The sequence below is a fragment of the Larus michahellis genome, chromosome 1 (assembly GCF_964199755.1).
Source record: "Larus michahellis chromosome 1, bLarMic1.1, whole genome shotgun sequence".
Classification (NCBI taxonomy): domain Eukaryota; kingdom Metazoa; phylum Chordata; class Aves; order Charadriiformes; family Laridae; genus Larus; species Larus michahellis.
In genome coordinates, this window is record NC_133896.1 from 39,465,990 (window position 1) to 39,485,467 (window position 19,478).

General features: G+C 43.1%; 2 protein-coding genes across 2 annotated transcripts; one reads left to right on the top strand and one right to left on the bottom strand.

Annotated features, from left to right (window-relative positions):
• Positions 1-991: 991 nt before the first annotated feature.
• Positions 992-15,437, top strand: CCT2 (chaperonin containing TCP1 subunit 2). The gene is made up of 16 exons (XM_074573025.1): positions 992-1,193; positions 2,837-2,911; positions 3,379-3,444; positions 3,543-3,654; positions 4,549-4,625; positions 5,652-5,764; positions 6,320-6,522; positions 6,715-6,815; positions 6,902-7,029; positions 9,082-9,185; positions 10,938-11,057; positions 11,632-11,760; positions 11,855-11,958; positions 13,536-13,635; positions 14,328-14,469; positions 15,130-15,437. The coding sequence occupies exons 1-16, from the start codon at positions 1,191-1,193 to the stop codon at positions 15,158-15,160; spliced, it is 1,608 nt and encodes a 535-aa protein (XP_074429126.1). The 5' UTR covers positions 992-1,190; the 3' UTR covers positions 15,161-15,437.
• Positions 15,204-18,979, bottom strand: LRRC10 (leucine rich repeat containing 10). Its single transcript, XM_074573034.1, has one exon. The coding sequence runs from the start codon at positions 18,900-18,902 to the stop codon at positions 18,066-18,068; it is 837 nt and encodes a 278-aa protein (XP_074429135.1). The 5' UTR covers positions 18,903-18,979; the 3' UTR covers positions 15,204-18,065.
• Positions 18,980-19,478: the final 499 nt, after the last annotated feature.

A 19,478-nucleotide genomic window follows, 5' to 3' on the forward strand; every position in this document is an offset into this window, starting at 1 on the left:
CCCTCACCACAAGAAAGACACTGAGGTGCTGGTGCGGGTCCAGAGAAGGGCAATGAAGATGGTGAAGGGTCTAGAGAACAAGCCTTACAAGGAGCGTCTGAGGGAGCTGGGGTTGTTTGGCCTGGAGAAAAGGAGGCTGAGGGGAGACCTTATCGCTCTCTACAGCTACCTGAAAGGAGGGTGTAGCGAGGGTGGGGGGGTCAGTCTCTTCTCCCAAGTAACAAGTGGTGGGACAAGAGGAAATGGCCTCAAGCTATGTCGGGGAGGTTTAGATTGGGTATTAGGAAAAATTTCTTCACCCAAAGAGTTGTCAGGCATTGGAAGAGGCTGCCCAGGGAAGTGGTGTAATCGCCATCCCTGAAGGTATTTGAAAGATGCATAGATGTGGTGCTGAGGGACATGGTTTAGCGGTGGTTTTGTCAGTGTTCGGTTGATGGTTGAACTCCATGATCTTGTTACCAAAGACAGGCCTCTGCTTTGTTTGTAACAATATTCTAACTAAAATGTTTGTTTCCTAATAACCTTCTTACTGTGTGAGAAAAGTCACTGAGCTGATGTTACAAATAGCGATAATGAGGAGACAGTCAGAAGTAGCTAATCACCAAAGACGGGATAACAAGTAGCTAATCACTTCAAGGTTCTTTTGTGCGTCAGCTATGTAGTCCTATACCAATTAGGGCAGAGCTGTGGCTACCTCAAGGAACACCCTTATTATCCTCAAGAAGTTGGCAAACTTACAGTAAACTTTTACTGTCCTGAGATGACTCAATACCTTAAAAGGATAATGTGAGGAAGGATCTCCTTGCCCGAACGACCACTGAGAAGCTCACACTTGCACAGAAGTGTTTTGTGGATGCAAGAAAATTTAATACACGTGTAAAACGGCTATTCGGTCATCCTATTGAATCACAGCTAACGCAAGCCCCCGCACCCGGGCGCCGTCCCGCCGCGCACAGCCGCTGAGGGGGCCGGGCCGGGGGCCGAGCAGGGCCGGACACCACCGCGCCGCCTCCTCCCGCAGGGGCGGACTGCACCTCCCAGCCCGCCTCGCGCCGCCGGAAGGGGCGGTGGCTCTTCCGCCGCCACTTCCGCCGGGAGCTCGTGAAGGGTCTGCGGAGCCGCGCGCGCACTGGTTCTTTCGGGTGGTAGGCGGCGGTTGGCGGCATCCCGGCGGCGGTACCGGCACCACCATGGTGAGCGGCGGGGCGGCGGGACCCGCGGGGGGGCGGCGGCGCGGCGGCGGCCGCCGTGCTCCCCGCCGCCGCGCGTGCGAGGGCCTGGCTGCCGCTCCCCTCCCCCCGCGCTTTGTCCGGCGGCGCTCGCGTGGGGGCGGCCTCGCGCCCTACCCCGCGCGCGGCGGGCGGGAGCGGGGGGGAGGCGCCTTGGGCCTGGAAGGTTCTAGAGCGCACGCGATGGAGGGTCCCTTCGGGGGCCGGGTCGGCCCGTGGGACCGGCCGGGGCTGCGGCGGGGAGGGCCCGGGCGGTTGACGGTCCCGCAGGAGGGGGGCCTGTGTCTGGGCCCGCCCGCGGCACACGCTGGAGGCGGGAGAGAGGCCGCGTGTTCCCTCCCCTCAGTCTCCGAGGAGGCCCAGAGAGCCAGCGGCGGGTCGCCGGGTGTGACAGGCGGCGGGCGGTGGCCCGCGGAGGGCAGCCCTCGCCCCGTGGGGAGCCCCCTGCCGCACGCCTTTGGTGTTTTTTGTCGCAGCGTGATGCAAGGCGCACGAAACGCCAGGCAGAAATTGCGTGTTAATCACGCAGCAAAGTAAAAAGTCACGATACTCACTTAATAGCGTTGAGGCATTTGTTCTTTCGGGATTTAGGCTACAAAGATGATCAGAGGGCTAGAGCACCTCTTCTGTGAGGACAGGCTGAGATAATTGGGGTTGTTCAGCCTGAAGAAGAGAAGGCTCCGGGGACACCTTCTAGCCCCTTCCAGTACCTAAAGGGGGCCTACAGGAGAGATGAGGAGGGACTCTTTTATCAGGGGGTGTAATGATAGGACGAGGGGTAGCGGTTTTATACTGGAAGAGGGGAAATTTAGATTAGATACTAGGAAGAAATTCTTTACTGTGAGGGTGGTGAGGCACTGGAACAGGTTGCCCAGGGAAGTTGTGGATGCCCCATCCCTGGAAGTGTTCAAGGCCAGGCTGGATGGGGCTTTGAGCAGCCTGGTCTAGTGGGAGGTGTCCCTGCCCATGACAGGGGGGTTGGAACTAGATGATCTCTAAGGTCCCTTCTAACCTGAACCGTTCTATGATTTGATCCTAATTCATGTAAGGCCTTCAATTCTCTGCAAGTATGAGTCTTGGACAGCATGTATTCATTACTGATATAATTAATTTGCATGGAAATGCAAAACCCCAAAAGATTAGGGTCCAACACAAATATCAAAATATTAAAGCCCCAGCGTGCTCAGTAATTAGACTTTTTAGGTTCTGCTGGTTCTGCCTATTTTTGGGTTGTCTGGACCTGATAGTTAGCTGCGCAGAACAGTAACACAGACCAGCAAGACACACATTACCATAAAGTAAGGTACTGCTAACGGTGTTTCAGGCTTACAGATTTTATCAGAGAACATGGTATGTAGTCTCTTGGAGTAGATTGCAACCTATCTTGTGATTGCTTCATGTGATGATGAAATTGCAAGATAAATTCGTGTTGATGCTTCCTTAAAAATCTCTCTTGAATATGCCTTTTGTCAAAACCAAATGGGATATAGATGTAAATCAGTTTAATAATAGAAACATTGTTTAGGTTGTTAGTGTCAGGGATTTGTTTTTAAAATGCAATGTTTTATTAAAGCTGAAGGAATATGCTTATATTAACTCTGTTTTAGGCGTCCATTTCCCTTGCTCCTGTGAACATTTTCAAGGCAGGTGCAGATGAAGAAAAGGCTGAAACAGCTCGGTTGGTAAGTTTAATTTGTTAGGAAACTGGTAATACTTGGGGTAATTAAACTTTGTCTTTTCTGATGTTAAATGTACTTTCATTTATTGATGATGTGGAACTTCATCTGTCTCAGTTTCTCTTGCTGCATGTCTGTGAACGGAAGGTAGGAGGAGTGTTGTTTATGCTAACAATTAGAGGAACTCCTCGTAAGTGTTCAAAAACTAATTACCATAGCTCAGAAGATTGATATTTATTGGAAGGCATTTCTTTTGGCTGTGAGACAGGCTTTTATGGTTTCTGTGAGAATTAAGTATATTTGATCTGGTTATCAAGATGTAGCAGTTGAGAAACTTGGACCCAGACTGTGCTGAAAGGAGTGTGGCTCTGGCAGGGTTGGGTTAAGTGTCCCCTTGGAAGTTATGTGCTAGAGTCTACTTGTATTAAAGAAGAAATAAATACTTTTCTAAGGTATATTTGCTTTCATTTCAGTCATCTTTTGTTGGTGCCATTGCTATTGGTGACCTGGTCAAGAGCACTCTGGGGCCTAAAGGCATGGTAAGACAGCTGCAAGTTCTCAGTGGTTATACCTGTTAATTTCATTTTAATAGTTAGAGTATGTTTTCAAGCAGTACTCTAAATGTTGTATCTCATAGGACAAGATTCTTTTAAGTACTGGAAGAGACAGCACGGTAACAGTGACCAATGATGGTGCAACCATCCTGAAAGCTATTGGAGTTGACAACCCAGCTGCCAAGGTCTTGGTTGGTGAGTTTTTAACAGCTTATCATTGGAGTACTTGGCATTTCTTCATTTGTAACTTTATTATGTACTTTTTATTTGTTCTTAGAAAAGTAGTCTTCAAATAATGTGAAAAATTGAAGGGAGGGGTGTCAGAATTGCTGAAGTAAGGAGGCCAAGGTGTTGCAGGAGTTGTGGTACTCTGTAAAAGTAGAATGGAGGTATACGCTGCTCTTGCCAAACTGTTCTGGTGTTTCCTCATTTTCCTTCAACCCTGGTTTGTCTCAGGAGGCAAAAGGGTCAAAAGACAGCTGTGTGCCCCTCTTTTTTCACAGGGAAAATTTGGAACAGAAGTCTTCTGGGGTACAGAGGTTCTCTCTGGTTCTCCCTGATTTAAATCTCTTTTTATCACTTAATCGGCATTGTACTCTAGACAGAGTTTACCTCTGTGATCAACTGTCTTAGTGTGCCGGTGGTCCAGTTCTAGTGACAAGCGGGAGCCTGAACAACTTGGTGTCAAGTTTCTTATGATTTCATGTTTGTTGAGGCCTTGTTTATCAACGCTTCATGGGGCATAATTGGCTATTATATTTTGTGATCCTGTGTGTATAGCTTAGAGCTTCTATCAGGCCCTGTTTCCTTTTGATAACCATCTTTAGAAATGAGGAGAGGAACTCTTGGCCACCACCAGACTGGAACTGGTGTCTAGGTTGCAAATGAAGAGCAGGAGTTTGAAGGATGCCGAATTTGATTTGCATCTCACGTTTTTCTGTGACTTAAAAGAGCGACCTCTTTAAACTGTTGAGGAATAAGATTCTTTTTTCTTCTCCAAACTAATGTGAGATAAAAATGTTTGTATGTAAAGCTGGTATTGGTGAGTGTTTTGAATCAAAAGATTAATACAGCGGCTTCTTTCTTTAGATATGTCAAAGGTTCAAGATGATGAAGTTGGTGATGGAACTACGTCTGTCACAGTGTTGGCAGCTGAATTACTGAGGGTGATGTATTGCAGTTTTTCAGACATGTTTTTATTTGGCGATGTATTCCTGTGGTATCAATAGGGGATGTGCTATTTGATGTTTATTGCTCCCAAAGTATAGGATACCTTACTCTATTGCTATTGAAATTGATAGGAAAAAAGCCTCCCTTTGATATTGTGTCATCAATTTTTTCTTTTATTTTAATCTAGATTCCTTATTTTATTATTTATAAATTCACAAGTATTTTAATTTGGTACATTTTAGAAAATTATTTTATTTCATTATGCCAGTGAAATAGAGAAGTACCACTCTCCCAGGTCACTTCTGGATGTTGTGCTGGGCAGCATGCATCACTGCCTAATTGTGAAGTTTAGTTTTCTGAAATCCTTTTCATAATGTTAATGAGAAAAAAAACAAGGCATGTCAAATTCTGTTAAGCGCACAAGACCTGAAAATTCTTACTGTTCCTTTAAACTCTGCATACAGAGTTTACACTGCCAGACTCTAAATCTGAAATTACTATGAAAGAGACTTCAGAAGCGAGGAATTCTTGTTAGCAGAGCTGTGCCAGTAAGTCTAATCATCTCAGATCCAGGAACTGTGATCATGAGCATCTGAGAAATGATCCATCAGCTTGCCAAGTTCCTTGCAAAAAAGGGAGTTTTAAGAAGTTTTGTTTTGTTTTTCAACTACGCATGACGTTGCAGCTATAAATGAACAGGAAACTGATCTCAAATGTGAAGTGAAAGATTGCTGTTTTGAGGTATATGTCTGCTTGCTATTCATATTGGAGTTAGAATTCTTTTTTTGCATTATTCAAAACTTCTTGATGATATTCCAAGGGCAGATCATATTTGCCTAGATTAGAAAAAAAAAAAAAAGCTGCTACCAGAGTGACTTCATTTTCATTGTTATAGCTCTCTGGCTTTGACCAGAGTTTTCTGATTACTTTGACCAGAGTTTTCTGATTACTTGGAAGTGTCTTTCCTAGTTAGTGTAAATGTATCTTGGGAGAAAAACTAATTATTACTTTAACTTAAATAGGAGGCAGAATTACTCATTTCAAAGAAGATTCATCCTCAGACCATCATTGCAGGCTGGAGGGCAGCCACAAAAGCTTCAAGAGAGGCACTTTTGAAAGCAGCTGTGGATCACGGGTTAGTGATGTACATTTGCTGTAACTCTTTATAAACCAGTCAAGATAAAAACATCAGTGAGAATTATATACCATTGGGAAATTCTTCGGTCTCTTTTTAAGTAGCGTAAAGTCTGAATTTATGAATTCTAACAATTAAGAAAAAAAGACTGCGTTTCTTTTTTTAGATGAACTACAGAAGCTGTATGAAATTATTTAAAATTACTTATGATGTGCAGAAACAAAATAGAAGCAATAATTTGCTCCCTAGAACAAAAATCTGAGCTGTTATTTCAGATTTCATACTCTGATTTTAAATGTGACTGTTTTCTTTACCTGGCACTTAAAGAGCTCAGACTTTCTAAAGCTGAATGCAAAGGTTCTCCTAATTGAACTTGTATTTCAAATAGAAGGTTCTATGCTGGGACACTGGAGGGATTCTGTGTAGCGCTCCTCAAAATAGAATGTGGTACACACAGATAAGGGCTAGAAGAACTGGGGAGAGGTGCACAGTGGTAGGCTGATGATAGTTAAGGCTTTCAGACTTCCCACTTTAACTGTCCTGACTTTATTTTAGTAATGATGAAGTGAAGTTCCGTGAAGACTTGATGAACATTGCGGGAACAACTCTTTCATCAAAATTACTTACTCATCATAAAGATCACTTTGTCAAGCTAGCTGTAGAAGCCGTTCTTAGGTTGAAAGGTTCTGGTAATTTGGAGGCTATCCACGTCATTAAGAAACTTGGTGGAAGTTTGGCTGATTCCTACTTAGATGAAGGTGAGTCTTTGTATCTCGGCTGTAAGTGCACTTTAGAACAAAAGTTGCACATGTCTATACAGATTTGTGCTAGGAAACGTTGCTGTGCTATTGTTAAATTGATTAATAAATATGAGGCAGTTTTGTAATAATTTAAGGGAATTGTTCTCCTTTTTTAGTTTGAAGTCTTACAAGACCTTTCTGTTACTACAGGCTTTTTACTTGACAAGAAGATTGGTGTAAATCAGCCAAAAAGAATTGAGAATGCAAAGATTCTTATTGCAAATACTGGTATGGATACAGACAAGATTAAGGTATGTGACAGAACTACTGTTGTGAAATAATGTTTTCGTAAATGGAATGAATTTTTAGACTGAACTCCTTGTTTTCTTTGATTCAGATTTTTGGCTCTCGTGTTAGAGTGGACTCTACAGCAAAAGTAGCAGAAATAGAACAGGCAGAAAAAGAAAAAATGAAGGAGAAGGTAGAGCGTATTCTTAAACATGGAATAAACTGCTTTATTAACAGGTATGTATTTTCTTGGAAAAAGGGGAGAATTACAAAGTAGCAAGATTTTAATGTTGTATGAGTGCAAACATTATTTATGCCTGTGTCTGTAAAATTAGGTGATATTACCTAATGCTTAATTGACTCTTCTCACTGAGGTTGATGTTGATTTCTGTGCTTCCTCTTGGGCACCGTGGCATTCCTTTTTTTTTTTTCCTCTTTTCTTAGAAAGAACTGATCTTATTTAATCTGTGATCCATGTTTAAGTCCAGTTGAAGCAATGTCACTATGCTTTTATGCTAACAGATTTATTTAGTTATGAATGCCAGCAGCATTGTCCACATCCCCATTCCCCCTTTTGGAGGGAAACTGGTGTTTGAAAGAGTCTCTGCTGCTGAATGCATTTAGTTCAGATTGATCCAGCTATGTTTTATCCTGCGTTAAAATGCTGGTGCTGGAGTGCTGCTCCAAGTTTTAGAGTGTTTGAGGCTTCTGTGCTCCCTGTCATGAGCCTGACATGATACACATCTTTGGAAGTATGAAAGATAACCATTTTCATGTAATGATTCATTCAGCTCACAAGAAATGTCACAATTTGTTACTTATTTTTGTTAGCAGTGAACTTCTCTTTTAAAGTGTCACAGTGCAAAAAAACCCATTCAGTTGTTATTTAAGGATATGAGAAGTGCTTCTGCCTTTCAGTAATTCTCATTTGAATGCAACTGCCATACGTACGAGCAGGTTGACACCTGGTGTTTCACCTCATCGTGTAGTCTACCAGGAAGCTGATTAGCTGGTACTACACCAAAGGATGGGAGTTGTAAGAGCAGCACTGTTTTCCACAGTAGCAAAGATTTACTTGTGCATCTTATAACTTGCCTTCAAAATTTGTGTTAAACGTCTGTAAGAACCTGTATGATGAATCTCATAGTCTCTCCATCTATGTCATATTTCACATACATTGTGTGCAAGTGTAGGCAAAATGAGTATTCTGTCCAGTGGACATGGTACAACTACAAAGACTCCTAGAGTCAGGAGTCTTGTTGGTAAAACAATGGAAGAATCCTTTGAGGTATGCAAAAAAACCCCAACCCTTTACCTCCATCGCTGTTATCCAGTATGCTTGTAACACAGGTAGTTGTTCAGGTAGGGTAGGAGTCAGTCACTGTAGCCAGGCTAGTGGTATTCCAGTTAGATTGACTCTTGACTTTCAGATTTATTCCCTGACAAAATTTACTTCTGCTTATAGGCATACTGTAGATCCACTTCACATCTGATACTGTGAATATTAGCCAGTTAAATACCTCTGAGGAGATGCTTGGTAAAGGTGAAGGCTGTATGAATGCAGAGTTGGAAGAACCTTCTCTGCGCATACCCAGCAGTGCCAGTTGTCTCTTCAGGAGAGATTAGAAACAGGAGCTGTAGGAGCTGATAGGAGCTGGTGTCTCCCAGCTCCTGCTGGATCTAGTTTTTTCAATCTCTAATTTGAAAGGGAAAAATAATTTGGCATAATGCTTCTGAGTGGTTGTTGACCATTCAGCTTTAGATGACTGCTTTGTTATAGAGAGAGGGGGGATACATATTGATAGGGCAGCACGTACTCTTCTCTGTGGTCTGCTATTTATACATGTTACAAGCCTGGCTGTTTATTGGTCCCAGAGAATTTGGATTTTGTAGTGCTGAAGGAATTAAAGACTTAATTCACATGTCACTCTAGTGCATTCTGCTAGAATAGGCAGGCAAGAACCCAGCAGGCATTTAGGATCAAAGGGCTTAGGATTTAAAGCATATGGGCCACTGGGCATTGACAGTGGGTCTTGAGGGGAAGGGTATTTCAAAGAGTTATAATAGTTTGATTTTTTTTTTAACTTTGTATGTTTTCCGGTCACTACTTTTGCTTCTGTGTGGTGTAACGTTCCGTGTGTGGCAGATGCCTCGCATACTGACTGCCTTTGCAGATTTCAGAAATCTGTCTGTGTCCATGCTACTGAGAATCAGGTGTCCGTTGTTATTCTGGTGTTTAAAAGGTTTGGTTGTGTGTAATGAGAAGATGTGCCTGTGTTTTAATTGTAGACAGTTGATCTACAACTACCCTGAACAGCTGTTTGGAGCTGCTGGCGTCATGGCTATTGAACATGCAGACTTTGCTGGTGTAGAACGTCTGGCTCTTGTTACAGGTATGTAGAGTACCTTTTCGTGTGAAACTTGGCAGGTTGTTTTATTTGTTTGATCTTTAGTAAATGTTAATCCTTGATCGGCTAGTTTGTACTTTTTACTATTAAGCAGATTGGTGAATGTGAAAAGTGCTCCAAATAAGCTTTATTTTAAAGTACTTAAATACAAATGTGTATGGAGGACCCTATGAAATTTGCCATAAGAAGTTTTGAAATTACTTTGTTAATTTATCAATTGCTGTATAACTGTTAGTATTTTTTTTTAAGAAGCAGGTCACTCACTTTCTATCTTTAGTATGTTATGCTTCACATGTAAACTGTTTTGATTCTGAATCCTCCCTGCGTAATGATTTAAACATATTTTTTTTTCTAGCAACTCTGAATAAAGGATCATAATGCTAACTGTGGAATATAATTTAGCCAGTTAGTGCCAGTTAGTAATTTTCTTTCATATTTAAAAAAATATTTTCAGTTAAGTCCCTGCTTGATAAACTTTTGAAATGTTTGTTTTCCAGGGAAAGGATGAAACTTAGCAATAGAAAGGATAAAATGATAAACCCACAAGTTAATTACTATAATCTTGTTATAAGTGGCTGTTGTTTGATTGTAATAACAGGGAAGACTAAAGAGTCATCCTTTGTTGAAAATGTGGGCCTGAGTCATCGATTTGAGGTGGACCTCAAATTACATGAACAACCTGGATGTTTTTAATAGTGGTCAGTGTAAATGTGACTCTAGTAACTAATGAAAATTAAACATCTGGAATGCTACAGATGATTCTTGTTTTCGAAGTTAGAGGTAGTTATCTGGAACATCATAAAAAATTGATCATGAAAGTGATAAAGAGAATGGATAACTAGTTTTGTTGGGAGAAGGGAAATGATACTGACTTGTTTAGCTTAGCAAAACTGAAGTAGCAATTGTGTATAACTGTCTGTAGTCCCATTGACACAGGCAAACACTTGATTGAGAGGAACATTGCTTATGTTCTGGAACAAATGCAAAGCAAATTTTGTAGGCAGAGCAAGTGGACCATATCAGACCACACTGGATCAAGTAGTACAGCCGAAAAAAATAAACAAGCTTTTCGTAAGCACAAAGTCTCTTAACACAGATCTTGTCTTTCCTTGTACTGCTACAACTACAGTCATGCTGCAAGCTAATGTGGAATAACTGAGCATACATTGGGAGTGAATACGTGTAAATGGTTTTCTAATGTGAAGAGCATAGTACTAGAACAATATTCCATTCAGAGACATTTTGGTCTTTGTAATACCCGTTTTGTTTATGATACGGGAGTTTATGAATGGTGCCTTTTATCACTGCTGTGATGTGAATGCTGGCACAAGCTCAAGTTTAAAAACATAACAAAGTTGTTTTAGTATTTTATAAATACTTCATCAATAAATACTACTAAAAACTTTAAATAGATTGACATTTTAATACTGGCAAGTATCAACATTTAGTCTCTCATCCAGACAGAACTTAAAAGCATTAGAGCTATTGTAGTTCTTGGGATGTGAAACAAAATACTGGTGTTTCAAGGACTTGTTAACATCAGTGGAAGGTTGCTGGTGCCATGTGCTGACATTGGAAAAAAATTGGATTGTCAGTATTGTTAATTTCAATTTATTTTGGGGCAATTATGAAGCTTATTATTTTTCTTCACACATGCCCCTCCCCGTGGTTAGACCTTGCCTGAATGGATGCTGTCATCGTGAGCTCTTTGACTGTTGTATGATCTTACGTTTGCAGGTGGTGAAATTGCATCAACCTTTGATCACCCTGAGCTAGTAAAACTAGGAAGCTGCAAGCTTATTGAAGAAGTCATGATTGGAGAAGATAAACTCATTCATTTCTCTGGAGTGGCAATGGGTAAGTGTTTTACCACTGCTGGCATGTTGCAACGTTTGTGTTAACCCTCTGCTAACATTGTTCAGTTACCAGGATGGCATAGGAATTTCGTAATGATTAATGTAAACATTTTTATTAAAGCCTTGCTGGTCAGTAAAAATCCTGCAAAGATGTATATTCACAGTTGAAACTGTTCACCTACATGACACTAAACATATGCATAAACATTGGTAAGGATGGGAATCAAAATTTCTGCTTTGGGAGATTAAATTGACAAGAAAAGTAGCAACCTGTTATGCTTTAAGAACTTCAGAGCTTGTTCTGTAAATGTCAATACTGGTAAGTTTCTGGGGGGTTGTTTCGAGATAACGTTTGTTTTCTGCTAAATTAAATAAGGTGTTGTGGAATAGTTCATTGATAATAGCATAATGTTCATCATTTCATTCTCCCTGTCATTGTGCTTTCTTTTCACCCCAAAATGGATCTATCTAAAACTTGACTGTAGTGATAGCAAAACCATTACAAATGCTTTGTGATAGCCTCTCTTTTTATTTTTGGTTTGTTTTTTTAATGTTCTTGCATTTGCACTTTTTAGGTGAAGCTTGCACCATAGTGTTGCGTGGAGCAACGCAGCAGATTCTAGATGAAGCAGAGAGGTCTTTGCATGATGCTCTCTGTGTTCTTGCCCAGACGGTGAAGGACACCAGAACTGTGTACGGTGGAGGTGAATATTAGATTCTTTGTACTTTGTACATGGTACACATTTTGTATTACTGTTCAAGTCAGATATAAAACATTCGTGTGTCTTCAATTAATAGGTTGTTCAGAGATGCTGATGGCTAATGCTGTTGCAGAACTTGCTGTCAGAACACCTGGCAAAGAGTCTGTTGCAATGGAGTCCTTTGCTAAGGCTTTACGAATGGTAAGTTTGTTTAAACAGATTGCTGGATTAAAAGACATAAAGTTTCACTAAGTTTACTAACTTCAGATAGTTGCTTCTCTTTCAAGGTTTTGGTTTTCTAAAAGTAAAAAAGTGAAATTAAGCGACATATCTTGGATGAACGAAGGGGAAAAAGTTACTGGTTTTTCTCAGAAAAAAAAAAAGTATTGGTGTTTTAATAATTCTGCATGTTACAGAGTTCTGAATGTTGATATGCTAGCGTTCTTCTAATTGGTTCTTGCTCCTGTTACCTGCAGGGTTAAAAGTGCAACAGAGATAGCACATAAAGTCTTGGCTGATACAGTTTGATTTAGAAAAGAGCAACCCTTCGGTTCTATTGATGCTATAGTGCTATTTGATGGTATTCATGCTCTAGTACTATCTAGAAGTTTCTAGACTTGCATTGGAGATTGCATCTTAGGAGGAAATAAGAGTATCACAAGACACATTTATGGAATATTATTGTCCTAACAGTCTGTCAATTTGAGAAAGAAATTGCCTTCCTGTATTTTAAATTAGGGAAAACATTTCTTACAAAATGAAAGACCATAGGAAAACATTTCTCCCAAGAAAATTAAATTAAAAAGCATGGTAAGACTTGGAATTACCTCTTTGGTCAGCATGTGCAATTTGCACTAAACAGTTGTCATGGTTTAACCCCAGCCAGCAACTAGGACCATGCAGCTGCTCTCTCACTACCTGCCCCCCCTGTAGGTTAGGGAGAAGAGGGAGGAAAAGGATGGGAAAGAGGGGGGAGGAATGCAAAAACTTGAGGGCTGAGATAAAGGCGGTTTAATAGAACAGTGACAAAAGAGGAAAATAACAACAATAATAATAATGGTAAAAGAATATACAAAATAAAATGATACAACACAAGTTGCTCTCACCACCCAATGATCTGTTGCCCAGTCTGTCCTGAGCAGCGATTGTGGATTCCTGCCCCCTGGCCAACCCCCACTTATATACTGAGCGTGACAGGTATGGAATATTGCTTTGACCAGCTTGTCCTTTCTATGCTCCCTCTCAGCTTCTCTGGGAAGCTGAAAAAGTCCTTGACTAATATAAACATTACTTAGCAACACCTGAAACCATATGTGTTATCAACATTCTTCTCACACTAAATACAAAACACAGCAGCTGCTAGAAAGAAAATTAACTCTACCCCAGCTGAAACCAGGACAACGGTGAATGGAATGATCTGGTGGTTAATCTTACCAGCAAGTTATGTTCTTAAAATGAAACCATTTCTCCAGTTGTAGTCAGAAATTATAAGTGACAGACTTTTTTGTGTCCATGTGAAATGAACTGACAGATCTGCTAACGTGCTTCTGTCCTCTCAGCTACGGTCTTAACAGCGTCTTAAACGAAATCCTTAGAAAGGTAGTTTGACTTCTTCCTTTTTCCCTGTCTTCTGATCACTGTAGCAGATCATCTGCCATGCTTTTGAAACTTCCTCTTCTTGAAACTGAATAGTAAACTAGTAATACCAAAGTATGTTTCATGTTTACTAGGGATCAATGCCTGCATTAATTTAAAACATCCTGTGTTTATACCCTTAGATCCCAACAATAATAGCTGATAATGCTGGCTATGACAGTGCAGATTTGGTTGCTCAGCTCAGAGCTGCTCACAGTGAAGGGAAGACTACTTACGGACTTGGTAAGGGCTTGATATTACTCCTGATACTGAATTGCTGTTTGGGAGGGAGGATTAGGTTTATTAAACTTGGTGACATCTGTTTATTGCTGATTTATTCAGCTGGAAGAACTGAGTATGTTGATTTCTGTTTGCTTTGCATAGAACATAGAGATACAACGTTACATTCCTTTATCATTCTACTGGGCTTTTCACAACAGAGTGAAAAGCTTTGGTTTTGAAGGGGATGGTTTCCACCTGTGAAAACCACTTTCCCTACTTACATGGAGTCTAGTTATATGGTGCTTAAAAAGAAAGACGTTGGATTTAAAAACAAACAAAACCCCAACACAACAAAACACCACCTCCTCCTCCCCCCAAAAAACTAAAAAAAAAAAGTTGTGGAGAAAAATTCTGAAATTGATATACCTAAGGAAATAGTGCTGAGAGTCCTGTTGGAATCTTGTTTCCTCCTTCCAGTGTATGGAGTTTTCATGATGAATTTTATGTATGTAATTGCAACATGTTAAACTTAAATCAGGAGCCTTGAAGTGAAAGACTTTATTTAAACTTCCCTTGCTATCAATATGGTTAATTTGAGCAGGTAAGTTACCGTACAATCATCTGCTTGTAATTTCCTTTAAAAAAAACAACTACCCAAGTTAAAAAAAAAATAAAAAAAAAAAGGCAGCCTCTTAATATATCTCTTCTTCCAGATATGAAAGAGGGTATCATTGGAGACATGGCAGTCTTGGGAGTGACAGAAAGTTTCCAAGTCAAGAGACAAGTTTTGCTGAGCGCAGCTGAAGCAGCAGAAATGATTCTTCGTGTAGATGACATTATTAAAGCAGCACCAAGGTATGATCTGAGTATCTGCGTTGGTCAGGTACAGTGGTACAGAGTAACCTCCTTCTGTGGAAGAGTAACTGTGCACAAAAGTTAGTCTTGTTCTAAAAATATTTTATTTGAAACGAAGACTGACATCTGACACGCTAACGTTCCCCTTACATGATTTTTTTGCATTAGGAGCATGAACAGGCCTTTAGAGCCGTCAGTGCTCTTAAATTAGTGTGCCGGAGCAATACCTTAGGTCACCAGCTACTCATGTGCCGTATATAGTACTAAAACATCTGTAAAAGCAGCTGACCAAAATGTAAGGGATCATGCTGCTATTTTTCCTTTTGGCAAGAATTGGAGTGAAATGCCCAACTGCTTCTGAAGCAGAATTGCAGCTAAAACAAAACCATGTTTGTTAAAATATTTGTGAAGAAATGCCACATGCAGGCAGTTACCCCCTGCTTGTCTGCTACAAGGTCGTTTGCGCTGTTTTGTGAATCGCAGTGTTTTGCTGCGGTCAGAGGTGGTCTGTTTGCTTTGAGGTGATACTGCTTTTGTGCTGTAAGATAAAGCTAGCACTGAACACAAAATGCCAACTAAAAAATAAATAAAAAGGTGGGTGGGGAGGCTGGTGGGCATCAGCATGGGGAGGAATTTTCTGATCTTTCTTCTTCTCCCCAGAAAACGCGTACCAGACCATCGCCCGTGTTAAATTTTCTTCAGTACCTGAGGATATGTGGACCAGGTCTCACCTAGTAACTTTTTTAATGCTCTAGTTTTCGTGAGGTTATGGAACAGAAGCTTGAGTCGAGCAGATCTCCATCAATGGCATGAAACAACTGTCTTCAGTTCGTTTTAACTTATTTCAGTTTATACGTATTGCGGGGAAGATTCACTTCAAGTAAAACAGGGGTTTTACACAACCCTGTTCCTTCTGTTCCTCTCCAGGTTCCACTTAAAATACACAGAAATAAAAAAGGTAAATTCAAGTTCATCAATGTCATGCTTGTCTTTGCGTCGAAGCAAGTAGGGCAGTTTCATTAGAAAAGTGGCGGTGCTTGTCCTCAGTCCTCGGGCACTTCAAAGAGCGCCCAGGCAGGTCAGTGCGGAGGATATCCGTCCCCTGGGGCCTTTGCATCTTGCTGGTTTGGGTTGACTTGGTGCGTTCAGTGTGAGCGGTTTATTCCAGTCCTGGCTGTCCACGCTTTGCATTGGGGTCCTAGAAACGGGCTCTAAAGTTAACTGTTACTATTTTCTGGTGATACTGGAGTATTACTTGTTTTTTGATAATAAAAGGAAGAGAAAAAGCTGACCAAGAAAAACCTTGGTCAATGCCCAGAACTACAGCTTAAGGGATTTTACAGCTTTTTACACCACAAATTTTCTGTAGATAGGAGTTCTGCTGGGAGGGGTGGTGGTGAGAGGAAGATGCAGTTTGTGAGAAGTGTCAGCATCTCGTACCAAACAATCTGTGTTTGACTTCACAAACGCTTAAAAAAGAGGGCGCTTAGTGGAAAATGTCAGTTTGCATCGCATTCCCTTTTTTGTTTTCCCTCCTTTCCTACCACTTGTGCCCGACCTGTACATCCGCTTCCCTCCTCCAGTAGCTGCTGCAAAGGCAACATGTTTCTGAATTGGACAAGTTTCTCTATGCTGAGGTCGCGAGGGGGTCCCCGATGCCTGTGCCACTCTATGCAGGTTCTCGATGACTGTAAGCAGAGACAGGTGGAGGCACCCCATCTGTGTGGGAGCCCCTCAGGAGGTGCCACCTGGGCATTGTCACCCTCCTGGCCCCCGCCAGGGTAACGCAGCACCTCGGCAAACAGCAGGGGAAGTCTGCCCAAGCAGGGAGATTACTGGAAATCAAGAAAATGCCTGTGCAAACTTTTTTCTCCCTTCGGTTTCCTGAAAGGAAGAGAATCTGCTTATGGAACATTCCTTCAAACTCTCAAAGCAGACTCTTCAGATCTCTAAAAGTGACAATATTGTGCAGAGAGTGCTCTGTTAAATACAAACCGTTGATGAGCAGGTGAAAACACCTTCCCCACCCCCTCAGATAAATAAAGTACCAATCGCTTCCATAGGAAATAAAAACATCGAACCTGGGTTGTTAAAAAAAGGGCCCAAACTCTTACCCTGCTGAATAATTTTGTAGGAAGAAATAGTTTGTTGGAAAAGATTAGATAATTTGTAAAGGGAGAATTCAGTTAGTTCCAAAAAAGGATGGTTTAACTCAGCGAGACACTAGTACGTTTTATTTAATTTAACGACTAGTAAGCACACTATGTGGGTGCCAGCCGGATCCAAATTCAGACCTCCTTTAACAGGACGGCAAGCGCTAGGAGAGTCTATGTATTTCCAGATAATTTTTCAAGCATGTAAATGACATTGAGTAGTCATAAACTGGCATTGAATCAAACCTTTTCTGGGAAGTCAATTGCCGATCCGCTGGCTGCGCTGCTGGGACGGTCCCACTGAGGAGCCAGGCAGAGAGGGATGTACGTGGCTGTGCTGCACCACCAAGGGCTCCCCAGACTTTTTTGTTGGAAATAAAAAGCTTTTACCAAACTTGATAATCCATGCCATGGAATCAAAAGATAAAAATGGCATTTTGAGCCAGATTTCTGTGTTAAACAATTAAAGCAAAACGTGCTTTTTTTAAAAAAAAAAAAAAAAAAAAAGAGTTCAGTGTGTTTTGAAGGGGATCAGAACCAGTGCGAGTTGCAAGCTGGAGAAACACCCAACTGAAGTCAACTGAGTAAAGTTTGCCTCGGCTTCAACTTCTGCGCGTGCCCTGTAGCGGCAGGATCCCAGCCCTGGGCCTTATTCATGCGAGTCTTTGCAGCTCTCGTGGTTTTTCTGACTTAGTCAGGCTTTGATGTTCTTCTTTGCTACCGCATGAAAAGTCGTCGCGTGCAGCTGCCCTTATAGGCAGCGTTGCAGTTACATACAAACAAGCAGCAAAGCCTCTTGCGTTCCTCACCCCCGTTTAAAAAGCCGCTTGGCAATAGCAAAACAAGCGGTCGCTAATTTTCCAGGACGAAGGCGGCAGCTGTAAGAGGAGAGCTGGCTGTTTCCTTGATAGCGCAGCCAGGGCTCCGCTACCGCTTCCCAGGCGGCAGGCGGGGCCACCTTCTTCAAGCTGTTGCTGCTGCGTTTCAGATAAGTCGTTTGAGACAAACCTTGTGGGTTACTTCAGCGCTGTGACTCCCAGCAGCGATCACCTCGAACAGCAGTTTCCAGCTGAGCCCGGACAGCTTGGCAAGGTGGAAGGGAGAAGAGCAAGCCCATGGGTGAAGAGCAGGGACTCCGTACGTGCTCTGTGCAATTCAACCATGGAAAACATCTAAACTGTGCCTTCATCTCTACGCAAACTTTTGAGTGGTCCCTGCATGGGAAAGGGAGGAAGTTTTTGCTCTAGAGAGTGCTGCGTGCTGTGCATAAGAGGGTGTCTGTACAAGAGAGTTTGCCGTCACCTAGCTCTAAGCTGGTGCAGCTACTCCTGAAGACCAGCCGGGCGGTGTGGTGCTCCACAGACACCAGCAAGCGGGGGAGAAGTGGAGGCTGGGCAGCGTTGTGGGTGCGCTGCAACCTTTGCCAGAGCGGGCAGCTGAGCATCAGCAGGGCTCGGCTTCTGGTTCGGGCTTGGCGGCAGGAGGTGGCGATGGTTTCTCATCGAGTGTGATTTCTATCACCGCCCCGGACCGCTTGCGGGGTTCGGGGGTCTCCTCTGACCACCTGCCCACCCTCCGCACCCCTTTGGCCACTTTGGGCGCGTTCCTGCAGGGGTTGTGGTCGTAGATCACCAGCTTCAAGCCAGGGAGGTGAGCCAGGCTGGGGAAGAACCGGATGGAGTTGCGATCCACGTCGATCACCTCCAGAAAAGGCATGTCCAGGAGCACGGGGGGAAACTCAGACAGCAGGTTGCCCGACAGCCAGATGGTGCGGAGCTCCTGCAGGCACCGCAGCTGGGTGGGGAGGCTGCGCAGCGCGTTGGAGCCGGCGTGCAGGGTCTTGAGCAGGCTGAGCTCGCACACCACCTCGGGCAGGTACTGCAGGCAGTTGGACTCGATCCAGAGGGTCTTGAGGTTCTGCAGGAGCCGGAGCTCGAGGGGAAGGCTGCAGAGCTTGTTGTTGCCCAGGTAGAGGATGCACAGCTGCTTGAGGGTGCACACCACCAAGGGCAGCGCTTTGAAGTTGTTGAAGTCCAGCGCCAGGATCTGCAGGTTCTGCAGCTGCTCCAGCTCGGGGGGCAGATGGTTGAGGTTGTTGTCGCTCAGGTACAGCTTGACCAGTTCCCGAAAAGAGCAAATGTGCAGAGGCAGCCGCCTCAGCTGCCTGCCGCTCAGATCCACCGTTTTATCCACTGGCATCTCCTCTAGGTCTTCCAGGAGGTACTTCTGGCATTCGTCAGAGGGCACAAAAGCAACTATGGCTTTCAGACTGTTGCCCATCCCAGGACTCGCTTTTGTTTGGGGATTGTCGGGACTGCAGGGGACAGGGACCCGCCTGGTCTTCTCCTGCTGTGCACTGGCCTGGCGGTAACTCTGTCTTCCCAATATAAGGCTCTGTTTACACGGCACCAGCCATTAATCTCAAGGGCTTTGAAATGTTTCTGATAACTGAATGAGTGTTTGGTGACGGGGATTACGGACGGGGGACTTACAGCACACAGGTCTCCCGCTCCCGCCCACCCTCCCGCATGCTCCCCCACAAACATTCCTTCTGGCCTCTTCCTCCATGCTCTAAATGTTCTTGGATTTTGCCCCAAACTGTGGCCCCGAGGCCCCAGCCCCGCACCTCTGGCTGGGGCGGTGCTGGCTGTGCAGCTGGCGCTGGCTGCCGGGACTGCCTCGGGAATGTAAATGCTGCAGAAGACCAAATTTTTAGACTCAGATGTTCAGCTTTCGCGAAACTTTCAGCGGAAACGTTGGATGTAATCAAATTGTTTAAAATATCTGTGAAGACTGGAATGACTTTCCAGACGAGTGGCACTTTCAGGGATTTACTTTGCGAGGTGCCAAATACAT